The sequence below is a fragment of the Hipposideros armiger genome, unplaced genomic scaffold (assembly GCF_001890085.2).
Source record: "Hipposideros armiger isolate ML-2016 unplaced genomic scaffold, ASM189008v1 scaffold_37, whole genome shotgun sequence".
Taxonomy (NCBI): Eukaryota; Metazoa; Chordata; class Mammalia; order Chiroptera; family Hipposideridae; genus Hipposideros; species Hipposideros armiger.
This window is the reverse complement of record NW_017731387.1, coordinates 4,463,249-4,476,089: the sequence shown is the minus strand read 5'-3', so window position 1 is coordinate 4,476,089 and position 12,841 is coordinate 4,463,249. Positions and strand designations below refer to the sequence as shown.

At 63.5% G+C, this 12,841-nt stretch overlaps 1 protein-coding gene across 5 annotated transcripts in view; it reads left to right on the top strand.

The window, feature by feature from the left end:
* The window catches only part of TNNT2 (troponin T2, cardiac type), a 17,910-nt gene extending 8,341 nt beyond the window's left edge, over positions 1-9,569 (top strand). For 2 of the 5 annotated variants that reach the window (XM_019638140.1, XM_019638138.1), the window contains exons 3-16: positions 659-669; positions 773-787; positions 3,100-3,180; positions 3,531-3,566; positions 4,400-4,433; positions 5,379-5,439; positions 5,630-5,746; positions 6,500-6,577; positions 6,951-7,061; positions 7,773-7,778; positions 7,920-8,029; positions 8,319-8,409; positions 9,077-9,117; positions 9,328-9,569. In XM_019638140.1, the coding sequence (XP_019493685.1) occupies positions 659-669; positions 773-787; positions 3,100-3,180; positions 3,531-3,566; positions 4,400-4,433; positions 5,379-5,439; positions 5,630-5,746; positions 6,500-6,577; positions 6,951-7,061; positions 7,773-7,778; positions 7,920-8,029; positions 8,319-8,409; positions 9,077-9,117; positions 9,328-9,373 (838 nt within the window). In that variant the 3' untranslated portion in view covers positions 9,374-9,569. The remainder of the gene's footprint in view (positions 1-658; positions 670-772; positions 788-3,099; positions 3,181-3,530; positions 3,567-4,399; positions 4,434-5,378; positions 5,440-5,629; positions 5,747-6,499; positions 6,578-6,950; positions 7,062-7,772; positions 7,779-7,919; positions 8,030-8,318; positions 8,410-9,076; positions 9,118-9,327) is intronic. The other 3 variants (XM_019638143.1, XM_019638142.1, XM_019638141.1) reach the window with 2 other exon arrangements.
* The last annotated feature ends 3,272 nt before the right edge of the window (positions 9,570-12,841 follow it).

Here is a 12,841-nt window from a genome sequence, read left to right as displayed (position 1 = left end):
GCGACCTCTTAATACCGTTCCTCATGTTGTGGGGACCCCCAACCATAAAATTATTTTCGTTGCTACTGTATAACTGTAATTTTGCTACTGTTATGAATCGTAACGTAAATATCTTTTTGTTTTCCGATGGTCTTAGGCGACCCTTGTGAAAGGGTCGTTCGACCCCCAAAGGGGTCGCGACCCACAGGTTGAGAACCGCTGCTAGGGGATGTTAAGATGTAAGACGTCAGATGCAATGAGCGGCCAGGGCCAGGGCTGTGGCCGTGCACCTGGGAGGAGGGTGGCCAGCAGGGCTGGGACAGCCAGGGAGGTGGTGCCAGCAGGTGTGTCACCTGCTAGGGTTTGGAGAGAGACTGAAGGGACAGGAAGGGGTGCAGCCTGGGGAGGCTCAGAGGCAGAGGCAGGGAGTAAGGGGAGGGTGTGAAGAGGCCACGCTGGCTGAAGTGGAGCTTGGATGGGGACAGTGCCGGGGCCCGGGGCCAGGTTAGGGGGCTTTATAGGGCGGACGGAGGAGGGTGAACTTTACTAGGTAGTGAGGGAAATAAAAATGGGGTCACCTTCAGGAAAAGGCCAGTGTGTGTCTGTGTGTGTGTGTGTGTGTGTGTGTGTGTGTGTGTGTGTTTGCGTGTTACTGACAGCCTCTGCTTTCGCCCTGCAGGGAGCAGGAAGGTAAGCACACACCTGAAAACTCATTTGGACAAAGGCCAGCCTGGTTTGAAACTGACCCACCTCTTGTCTCCTCTCTTTGGCCGTGACCGTCTCCGTGGAGTAGAAGCAGCTGTGGAAGGTGTGGCGCGTGGGCGGTGGGGGAAAGGGGAGGGCCCCCGGGAGCCCAGCTGCTCTGCAGGAAACCGGCTTGTCTGTCCTGCCGCGCTCTCAGCTGAGCCACGCTGCTCTACAACCTCTCGTGGGGTCATACGTGGGGTCAGTCCTGACCTTGGCCGCTCGAGTTTAAGGCAGAAAGTTTAACCCTGTCTCTACCACCCGCCATTTTGTTCAAACAGGGTCACCACTTTTTCCAATGAATTATTTTTGCTTCCCGCCCCCCCTAATGTTTTTATTTCACCACAGAATGTTTTAAATGCATGTAAAAGTAACAAAAAATATAATAATGTCTCCGCCACCACCACCACGCACTCATCATCCAGCTTCAAAGTCACCAACTCCCATCCAGCCTTCTCTCCCAGTGACTTCGGAGCAGGCCCCAGACTCATTCCCAGGCGTCACATCATCTCAGATGTCAGAATGCATCTCTAAGCAATAAGCACCATTTTAAAAACAAGGAACCGTGATACATCATCACATCTGAACACATCCGATTTAGGAATGTTTCGAGTTGGATTAGGAAAGCGCTCAGTTCTCTGAAACATCCTACCTGGGCGTGAAGACATTCCTACGTTGCGAAGTCCACGCTGACTCCTGGGTCTTTGGCAACCTCCTTGATCTGCCCTCACGGCTCCCTCCTCAGCTCTGCGCCCCGTACCTCACGGAGGGCACCCCCCCACCCCGTTCTTCCTTCCTGAGCGCTTCACACATGGGGGGGTTGAGATCTCTGTCCGGCCCCCACCTCACCCCCAGATGGCCCCAAATGGCCCCCAGGCACCTCAGGCTTCTCACCGCAGGCAGGCTGGACCCCGCCCTTCGAGGCTCAGCACGCGCTGTGTGGACGTGAGGGGGGTCTCCATGCAGGTCCAGGGAGCGAATCGGGGGCTCAGCAGCTGCCCTCTGCTCCCCATGCTGTTAGAGAAAACGGGGGGCCTCTTGCGTGTTTAAGGCTGTTCCAGGGGCATCTGGCCTAAAAGGAGGCACCAGAGGAACTCACAGAGAAAACTGTGAGGGCCAGGGGTCACACTTGGTTTTCAAGGAACCCTAAACTCTTCAGAAGCTATTTGAGATGATTTTTGAATGAAAAACACAGCTGACTGCACTGTCTGCTGTGTTTTCTGTACAGACTGTCAATATGGTGGGTCTTCCTCTGCTCTGGAGGACCTGCCAGCTCGTGACAGCAGGTTTGGGGGGGGGCAGGTGGTGAGACCTGACATGTAGACTCTGGAATTGGGACCCGCTTGCCTGCCACATGTGAATTAATGACATAGTTCCCCCACTGTGGTGACGGTCTGGGCTCCATGTAAGCAACTGCCTGGCTCGCACTGAGTGGGCCACACTGCCTCCCACAGAGCTGGGTCCCTGCCGTGAACGACCCTGGGACGGCAGGGTGCAGATGGCGTCCCTGAGCCTGCTGGGGACACTCCAGTGTCTCTGCTTCCCCCACGAGAGAAAGTGCCAGTGCGGAAGCTCTCTCTTTGGGCAGGTTCAGGGAGAACGGTTCTAGAAGCAGTCCGCTTCTGTGGGGTTACAATGCTGGCTGTTCCTCAGATGGGGCCGTCTCCCTGGGTGCCAGCTCTCCAGCAAGGCTGTCACAGCTGTGGCTCCCGGAGACGCAGATGTTGGGGGGAGGTTTATCTGAGAGGTGCCTCCGGGAGTAGAAAGATGGAGAAGTTTGATGGGAGCAGATTGCTGTCACTCTGCTCTTTGGGTTCCTGTCCCGGTGAGAGGCAGCCGGGTCCCTGTGTTCTAGACGCAGGACAAGAGGTGGCCGGCCACCACTCACCGATGCTTCCTGCATGCCAGGCCCCCCCGCAGGGAGCTCTCTGCACACTAGTTCATTTCATCCTTACAACAGCCGAGAAGTGGGGATAATTATTCCCTATTGCTGATGAGGCACCTGAGGCTTGGAGGCGGTACTGAGACGTGAGCGGCCCCAGCGGCTAAAGAGTGATGGGTCAGAGGCTGGAGCCCAGGCCTGACGCCAGGCCCAGGCTCTTAAGACCGTATGCCGTGCTGTGGCTCCCGGGCTAACCCGTCTCCCTCCTCCCCTGCTGCTGAGCCTCAGAGGGGAGAGTGGAGAGAGGCCCCCGTGGCACACGGCTTCCCGCTCCCTGCGTACTGAGCGCCAGGTGGGACAGCGGCTGGTCATTTCTCCCCAGCCTCGGCGGGGCAGGGCCGACGCTCACTTGGAGCCTGGATGTCGCTGACCCCCACGCCGCCGTCTCGTGCTGGGATGTGCCCAGGCGTTCACGGCGTCTGTCGCTTTTCCAGAGCAGGAAGAGGCAGCGGAAGAAGAGGCAGGAGAAGCAGAGGCTGACGGAGAGGCAGAGCCCGAGGAGCCCCATGCAGAAGGCAAGGCTCTGGGTGAGGGTGCGGGGGGGCCCTGCCATGGTGCCAGGGGGCGGCCAGAGCCCCACAGCCATTCCAGTGTTGTGAAGAGATCCGCCTGACCGGCTCTCCAGCCTGTGCAGCCCGCTGCACCTCCGTCTGGGCCGGGACGCAGCGGCCGAATGTCCCATTGAGGACCCTCGGCCATGAGCTCCTGTGTCAGGCGGAGCCCGGGCCAGGGCACGTGTGTGAGAGCAGACAGCACCGTGACCCAGAAACCAGCAGGCGCTCCTGGCCTAGGGCCTGTGTGGGGGGCTCGGCGGGGGACCTGAGCTTCGACCCAGGACCTCACTGACTTTTCCCCTTATGTTTAGAAGACGGACAAGAGGCGGAAGCTAAGGAGGCTGACGGTGAGGACCGCTGGGCACCAGAGGGAGGTTTGGGGTGGGAGGGAACCCCTCCAAGCGGCTTTGGGGGAGACGGCTCCCAGGGAGGTGGGGAGGAGGGGCCGGGTGAGAGGGCCACGCTTGGTGACACTTGTTGGGCTCCACACCTGTGCCCCCGTCATTTCAGAGCTGCCTTGGTGCTGCCTGGGGACAGGGGCCAGGCCAGGTCCCCAGTCTGGGCATGGTGCCCAGAAGTCATGTCCACACACGAGGAGCCTGGAGCTCAGGCAGAGCCACTCACAGGGTGTGGGGTTGGAGGGTGAAGCCCCAAAGCATAGCTGGTCCGTGTGGTGGGTCACCGCTGCGGTCACTGTCACACGGCAGCCTTTACCAGGGGCCCAGGTGGTCCAGTCACGCCTCTGGAGGGGAGGGGCGGCCAGCTGGGGCTTGGAATCATGGCCCCCAGGGAGTCCAGGGGCAGCCATGAAGCAGACACTTGGGAGAGGATCCTGGGCCCAGGACCCCTATGGCCGGAGCCCCAGGCCCCTCCTCCCTGTGCGGCTGAGGGAAGCCAGAACGGGGAACGACAGAAGGCGTTGGAGTCCCACGCCGATCCCATGCCGAGAGTGTGCTCCCTGCCAGGACCCGGCCACCCCCGAGACAGCATTTGGGAGCCACTGTGAGGGGGCGTGTGGGGTTTGCTGCCCCTGCTGCCTGAATTCTCGTGGGTGCTCCTGGAGCTAGGGACTTGCGTGCAGAAGGGGAAATAGAGGCCCTGGTCTCAGCTCATTGGGGCAGAGCTGGGACCAGGGCCGGGACCTGCTGACCCCGTGGCTGTGGGCTTCTCTCTTCTCCAGATGGCCCGGTGGAGGAGTCCAAACCCAAGCCCAGGTGAGCAGGACACACCTGCAGTGAGGCACTGGGAGGATGATCAGGCAGGACAGGAGTGCAGTGGGGCATGGGCCGGGGTGTGACAGGCACAGGCCACCAGGCGCAGTTGCACAGGTTGTGTACTGCACAAGAGTCTCGGTCTGAGATCCACCTCACTTATTACCAAGCGCACGCCCTGGCACGGACAGCAGTGTGTTCATCTAGAGCAGCGATTCTCAACCTGTGGGTCGTGACCCCTTTGGGGGTCGAACGACCCTTTCACAGGGGTTGCCTAAGACTCTCGGAAAACAAAAAGATATTTACATTACGATTCACAACAGGAGCAAAATTACAGTTATAGAGTAGCAACGAAAATCATTTTATGGTTGGGGGTCAACACAACATGAGGAACTGTATTAAGGGGTCGCGGCATTAGGAAGGTTGAGAACCGCTGGTCTAGAGGAAAGGGCGGGACTCATGGGTCCCTGGGCAGACACCCTCTCCTGCCCCACAGTGTGGCTGGGACACTTTCCTCTGTGGCTGAGGCAGGACCTGGGGGAAAAGGGAAGAAAGTGCGGGGAAGCGAAGCCATGAGACCGTGACAGCCTAGGCATGGTGACTTCAAAGGGCAGGGCACCGTGAGACCCCGCCTCGAAGCTGGGGGTGGGGTGGGGGCCTCAAAACGGCACCTCACATTGTCATTGTCACAGTGTCTTCACTTCCTGCTTCTGTGGTTTTGAGCAAGTCACTGCCCCTCAGATGATTAACGGTACCTACTTCAGGGGGACACTGTGAGGGTGACGTGACACCTGTGAGAGCTGTGGGGACTCCCAGGTGTGGGCACTCTGGTTGTGACGCTGGTGCAGTTGGCTGGGCAGCGCTGGCCGTGTCTGCAGGAGGCAGGGCCCTGCCCGTCCCCGGCACCCGCCGTCCCTGAGGCCCACGGCTCCATCTTCTCTCCAACAGGCCTTTCATGCCCACCCTGGTGCCACCCAAGATCCCCGGGGGAGAGAGAGTAGACTTCGACGTGAGTGGTGGCCGGGCCGGGGATGGCGCCAGGGACCCCCCGATCAGAGAGGGGGGGCTTTTACCCGAGGGAGGGGAGCAGGCTGCGGCCAGGCAGGCACTGCCCTGGGTTCAGGCCCCCGGCCCTCCTGGAGGCCTCGGGCGCTGAGGGGACGGTGTGTGCCAGCCTGCGAGCCCCGCTGCCCCCGCAGGACATACACCGGAAGCGCATGGAGAAGGACCTGAACGAGCTGCAGACGCTGATCGAGGCTCACTTTGAGAACAGGAAGAAGGAGGAGGAGGAACTCGTTTCCCTCAAAGACAGGATCGTAGGTGGCCCGGCTCCCGGAGGGCTCCCGAGGCGCGCCTCCTCCAGGAAGCCTTCCCTGATGCCCCTAACCCTGCTGGAAGTGGGCTGTCCCCCCGGAACCCTGCGCTGGGGCTTCTTGGGGCCCTGCCAGCCTGGACGCTGCTTGCTGGCAGGAGCTGAGTCCAGCCAGGTCCCGGCTGTGGGGTGACTGGTGGCGACTGTTGTCCCACCCCTGCCCTTGCCCCCCTCCCACTGGCCACAAAGCCCCCCACGATGAAGGGAGGGTGAGGTGACTACAGAATCCACATCATTATCCAGTGAGGCTGGAGGTAGTTTGATTCTTTTTTTTCTGTCCCCCGACAAGCTGCTGTGGCTGGCAGCTGGGGACTCGGCCGTGTCTCTGAGCTCAGAGCAGCTGCCAGAGCCAGGGCGGGGCAGCGGTCTCACTCGTGGGAGGTGGGAGAAGGCTGCCTGACATTTCTCACATCCCGGAGGCTGATGTCACAACGCGGGACGTCAGATGTGGGTCACCTGCACGTGCCTGGCGTGGCCCAGCCTCACGTAGCCAGGGTTTTCCTGCACGCCGCCCACCTGTCGAGGGGGCCGCCCGCCTCGCGCCTCCCTGGAGCAGGCTGAGCGCGGACACCCACGGAGGAGGGGGCAGGGCCTGTCCCCTGTGGGCTCCTGTGCCATCTCTCTCCAGGGCGGGTCCCTGCTCTGCGGGTGACACCTGCGCCTCACACACACTGCGGATTTGTTCCCTTCTCTGCAGGAGAAGCGGAGGGCGGAGCGGGCAGAGCAGCAGCGCATCCGCAGTGAGAGGGAGAAAGAGCGACAGGCGCGCATGGCGGTGAGTGAGCCCAGCCCAAGGCCCCCCCCAAGCCCCCAGAGCCCCCCACGCTCCAGCTCCCAGGCCCCAGCCCCGATAACAGCCCGAGGGGAGACGGAGCCTCAACTCAGAAGTCAGGACCTCAATCACTCATTTGTTCACTCATTCATTCACTCATTCATTCACTCATTCGTTCACTCATTCGTTCACTCGTTCAATAAACAAAGGCCTCTGCAGCCGCTGAGGCCCAGGCCCCACGGGGCCCTCGGGAAGCCGCCTGCCCCGTGGAAAGGGCACGGCTCAGCTCACCCACCCGCAAGCGCCCCCAGCTTCCGCGCAGAGCCCGGCCGGCCTGGTGGCCCCTCACCTGCCCCCTTCCCGGCCCCGCCATCAGGAGGAGCGGGCCCGACGGGAGGAGGAGGAGAACAGGAGGAAGGCGGAGGACGAGGCCCGCAAGAAGAAGGCTCTGTCCAACATGATGCATTTCGGAGGCTACATCCAGAAGGTGACGGGGGCAGCAGCGGTCCTCGGGGCCCGATGGATCGTGAGGGACGAGGGGTCCCCTGCGGCAGGCGGCCTTTAGGTTGGGGCCCGGGAGGCACGTCCCTACGGCTGTGGGTGAGAGACTGCGGCCGCCGGGCGCCAGCCCCCGTGGGCACTCGGCCTGCTGGGGTGGCCCTGCCACGCCCCACCCCCGGCTCCAGCAGGGCCCAGGAGCTCCCCGAAGGCTGGGTGCAGCTGGCAGAGCCCCGGTTGGGGACGGCTGTGGGGGGGGCCTCAGTGTCCTCATCTGTACAATGGGTTTAACGCCGTCTGTCCTTAACGCCGCCAGCTTTGAGGTCAAGTGAGGCTCACGGGTGCGCGGTGGCTCCTTCCTGGGACCTCACTGCCAACCCCTAATGTCTCCGCTCCACTCCTCCTAACACCCCGTGCTCCCTGGAGGAGGGAAACGTCCGATTAACTTTGCAAAGTCCCCAGCTCAGCCAGGCCAGCCTCCCGGCGTGCGCCCCACGGGGACCATACAGCCAAACCCTTGGCCTGGCCCTGCCCCCGCCCCGGACTCAGGTCCCGGTGACTGAGGTGGCTCGCCGCGACCACCTGAGTCACCTCCTCCGTCTCCCGGTCTCTCTGCCTTGTCTTCCGCCCTCGCTGGCTCTCTGCCGCCTTCTCCGTCTTTCTGTCGGGGTCTTTCTCTCATGCTGTCCTGGCTTTGCAGGCCCAGGTGGGTGCACAACTTCCTCTTGGTTTTGGGGGCTCCCTGCGGTGGGTCTGCAGCCCTGACCGCGCTCCACAGGGTCGGGGAGGACGGGGGACAGGAGGGGACGCGCTCTAGGCAGCCGCCCCTGTGTGCCGCCCTCTGCAGACGGAGCGGAGAAGTGGGAAGAGGCAGACGGAGCGGGAAAAGAAGAAGAAGATCCTGGCGGAGAGGAGGAAGGCGCTGGCCATCGACCACCTGAACGAAGACCAGCTGAGGTGGGGCCGGCTGCGGCCGCGAGCATGCGCACTGGGGGGCGCCGGCGGGGCGCCTTCTCGCCGCCGCCGCCAGGGGGCGCTGCCGCCCCGCACATTCCCCGCGGGGCGCGTGTGACGGGGCCGGAGGCGGAGTCCGCAGGTGCAGCCGGTTCCCCGCCTGGCTGTGCTGTCGGAGCGGCGCGCACCTGCCCAGCCGCACCTGCCCCTGCTCACAGGTGGCGAGAAGGGGGTTGACGAGGGCGGGTCCTGTATTGTCCCCAGTCCCCCCAATACACTGTGGCCCGAGCAGGGAGAAGGCCAAGGAGCTGTGGCAGAGCATCTACAACCTGGAGGCGGAGAAGTTCGACCTGCAGGAGAAGTTCAAGCAGCAGAAATACGAAGTGAGCCGGCTCACGCGCCCCTCAGTAGCCTTCCGCTGCAGGCCCCCCCCCCCACGCACCTGCCTCGTCTCCCCACCACGGGGGTCCCTCCCTGCTGGCTGGTCACAGGCCCTGGGCCTGGGAGGCCGCAGCTCAGACGCACTGAACCGGGTGGGGGGACAGGATGGCGGGAGCGAGGCCTCCCCATGTGCGCCCGAGTCCCTGGAGTCAGCACAGCCTGGTGGGGTCCCAGGAGGGCCAGCACTGGTTCCCCACATGTCCCCGCCGGGGGCCCCCTGCCCACAAGAGGAGCTCAGGTTCCCTTCCGGGTCAGCTTCGCAGTGTGTCCCTGACACAGCTCAGGCCCCATGGCAGCGGGGTCCCCACTTCCCACCCCGCTGAGAGGCAGTCCTGCGCGGTGACAGCGAGATGGACTTCGGTGCCTGGGGCGGTTTCGGGCTCTGCCCTTCACAGCTGTGTGTCCTTGGGCAAATCTCTTAACTCCCTTTTGCTTCCATGTCCTCTGCTGAAGGAAATGGTGACAAGGGTGAGCCCAGGGCCTCCTGTGGAGTGGTGCCCCCCCCATGCGCCCCCCTCCCGTGCCAGCTCCCCTCTGCCCACCCCAGAGGCCACCTGGGACCTGAGTGACAGCTCTCCAATGCAACTCTCTCGCCCACTTTTCTTACAGATCAATGTTCTCCGAAACAGGATCAACGACAACCAGAAAGTGTGAGTGCCCGGGTCCAGCCTTCCCCTGTCCCCCAACCCTCGTGCGAGGGCCTCCTCTGAGGTTCTGCTCCCGCACCCCCTCTCCTCCCGCCCTCGCCCACGGCTCGCTCCAGCCCGAGGCTGCTGCCTTTCCTGCCTCTGGGCAGCTCTCACCCCTCAGCACCCCACCCGCCCCCGCCCCCCTCCGACTGCGAACTGCTTCTCCTGCAGCTCCAAGACCCGCGGGAAGGCCAAAGTCACAGGGCGCTGGAAGTAGAGGCAGCCGCCTCCTTCAGCACAGACCTGCTCCGCGCTGTGTCCCTGCCCTGCGTGCCCCCAGCTCCTGGGGCCCTCCCGCCACGGGGGGCAGCTCCGGTCTGGACACCAGGAGTTGGCCCCGCCGGAAGCCGCCGCTCATGCCCGCACCCCACATGCCCACAGCACGCCAGTAATAAAAGCCACCGCACACGGAATGGTGTTTCTGTCACTTCCCCTTCAAAGGAAGGGACACTGAGGGGAGACCCCAGTCTCACCTGCCAGATGGGAGGGGCCGGACAGGCGAGCACGCCCCAGGCTTGAGGGCACCAGGGCCTGAGTCCCTGTGAGACCGGGGTGTGAGCCGGGGAAGGCAAGGAGGGCGGGGACGGGAAAGGGACCCTCGCACACAACAGACTCAGTTATCACAGGATCCGGGGTCCCCTGGTGGGCCAAGGGCTGGAGCCTCCTGGCTCAGCAGCGGGGGAAGGCTGCAGTGGGGTGGCAGCCCTCCACACCCCCTGACTTGTGTCCCCCACGTCCTGCACACCCCCAGGCGCCACCCTCTCCACCTGGTCCCCATCCCCCGGCTCTGGGCACCCCACCAGCCTCGAGCATCTCCTGGCACCCTACCTGCACCCATCTGCTCAGGGAAAATGCCCTCCGAGCTCTGCTGGGCCCTGAGCCAGAGATGGAGACCCTCTCCTGCCGTCCGTCAGACGGCTGTCCACACAGGCGGGCGTCATGGGCGGAGTTCATTCATGTCACACCCCCCTCAGAGGTGGGGGTAGCTGAGGACAGTGGATTTTCTAGGGGCCTGTTCGCCTCAGAATCCAGCTGTCCCAGCGGGAGACCCTGGCTCTGCATCTGCAGTGTCGCTCGCTTCCACGCCCGCCCTGTGGCACTCCAGCCCCTTCTGTCCTGGGTGCCCCGAGTTCCCTGGCTTAATGGTACAGACCACCAGGTGACATGTGTGGTAACAGTGCAGGGCTCACTGCCTGGCAGGCTGTGACAAACCTCAGCCGCTCTTACTGCTGTTTCGGTTGTAACGTGTCCCCAGGTCTGGGGAAGCCTGTTGGCCAGTGCCAGGTCCTGACTGGCCCGTCCTGGATGGGGGGCCTTACAGAGCCCCCCAGAAGCCTCTCTTCTCTCTGGGTTCCAGGGACAGGCCTTCTCCATGATCAGAACCTGCTGCTGGCTGTCCCACCCTGGGGGCTGGCCCAGGTCTGTGCCACGTCTGAATGGAGGTGGCAGAACTCGCTCCCATGCAGGCCCCACCCCTGACTCTGCAGCCTGGTTTCTGGAGAGGGTGGGGCAGGACCCGCCCTGGGTGGGGGGCTGCTGGGTCCTCTCTCGGGGTCAGGCCCCAGGGCCAGGCTCTTGGGGGCCCCAGGTTGGGGGTGGGAGTGGCCAGAAGTGCCGGGAAGGCCAGGCTGGCTGGAGCCCAGGTCCCTGCCAGGTGGTCGCGGGCACTTGCCTCTGTGGGTCTGGCTCTCCCTGGGCACAGCCTGTCCTGTCAGCTCCGCTAGGAGGAGGGCTGAGTGCCGAGCGGGGCAAACTGGATCTTTGCTTCCTACTGTGTCCCTCCTGTGTTTCTCCCCCGTCCTGGGACTGGCCGTGTGCAGCTGCTTTACATACGTTCTCCCCTCAGCCACTCACAGTCCCCAGGGCACGTCCGCGTGGTGCAGATGAGGAAACTGAGGTTCAGAGGTTTAGGCAACAAGCAAAGGGCCACTCAGTAAGTGCAAAGCTGGGACCTGAATCCAGGTCCCGGCTCTTCCCAGCATGTGGGCCTTGTTGAGTGAGGAGTCCTCCAAATCTCCCCAGATTGCAGTGGCTGCACCAGGAAGGAGCCCCCCACGAGCCGGTGGGGGCGGGGGCACGGGGCACAGGGCACAGGGCACGGGGCACGGGGCACGGGGCAGGGGCTGGCTCTGCCCCTTCCCACCCCTGCCGCCCACCTGGGAACAGCAGCCTCCCCCAGAGCCTCTGTGCCCTGTGCCTGTCAGCCTGCAAGGGACCCGACGGGGGAGATGTGGCAAGTACAGCAGGGACGCCAGCCTGGGGATGGCCCTGCAAGCAGCTGCAGACGGGGGCACACGAGGGGGCTTTGTCCAGACAGCGCACAAGCAGAGTCCTCAGCCTTGTCCTTCTCGGGGTGACTACAGCCCATCCTCCTGACCAGGGTAGTTGGGGGGACCTCTGGGTCATGGAGGCACCTGTCACTGCTTTGCCACTGTGTCACCTCCCACTGCAGAGAGTGAAGCCCAGGGTGGGCAGACGCTTGGCCTCAATGCCAGCAGCAGGGCTGACCCGGCTGCGGCTGGAGTGGTGACAGTGCCTCAGGGACACTCGCGGCCCCCCTGCAGTTGTCCTGTCCCGCCGATGGAGCTAGCTCCGTCTGTTCTCCCAGTGTCCCCTGCTGTCCTCCCTCTGCAGGGCTCCTTTCCGTCCCCACAATGCCTTCCTCCCCTCTGCCATCCGGAGACAGCCCTCCAGAGACGGCTCCAGTCCCTGTTTCTCCACGAAGCCTTGGCGAGGAGAGGGCCGGAGTGCCTGTGGCTTCCTCAGGTCGCACCCCCCGCCCCTGCTGTGCTGCCTGGAGAAGCCCACACTGAGGGCTGGTGATTCACAGAAACCAGGCCTGGTGCCCAGCTGCCCGCCCGCCGGCCCCTCCTGGGCTGGTCCCCAGAGCGTTGGCCCCACCCACCCGCTCACCCCGGGTTCTCAGCCCCCACCCCGGCAGCAGCAGGAACATAAATTACTCTCAACTGAGGACTCAGGAGAAACCGTCTCCACACTCCTGGAGCGCCCAGGCCCCAGGGGTCGCCCCACCTGTGGCCCTGAGCTCAGGCCTCGGCCACACCAGCCGCACCCTCAGCACGCCCCAAGCCCAAAGCAGGTTCCCCAGTAAAGTGAGGCCCGGGCAATGCCAATCTGAGGGAGGTGTGGGGCCAGGCTGCTCTTCAGGAAAGTGGGGGGTGGCTGAGACCTGGGGCGTTCCCGCTGAGATTGTGCTGAGACGGTGCTGACGGTGGGTCAGGGCGACCTGCTGGGCGCCGGCGGCCTCGCCCTCGCCTACCCACCCCCTCCCTGCGGTAACAGCTGGCTCCTCCCTTGGCCCCCAGCACGGAGGGTCCTCATGGAAAAGGGGTGCGTGAGAAAGCAGAGCCCAGTCGTCCCCCAAAGCTAGTCTGTGCCGGGCAGAGGCGGGGCTGGGAATTGAACACGAGTGGGAATCACAAGTGGACCAGGATGGACTCATAATAACTACGATGGGGCTGTCGAAAGAGAGAAACGAGGCTGTTAGATTCTGGGGCTTTTACTAGAACCCCATCCAGCAGGGAAGGGGTTCCCCAGAGCACAGATGGTGGACCCTCACCCCCGTTTTCTGAGGAGAGGGGCTGAGCCTGGTGGTGCTGGCACGGGGTCTGGGGCGCTGCTCTCTCAGTCCCTTCTGGGCAGTGGCCGTGTGGGGGCAGCAGTGTCA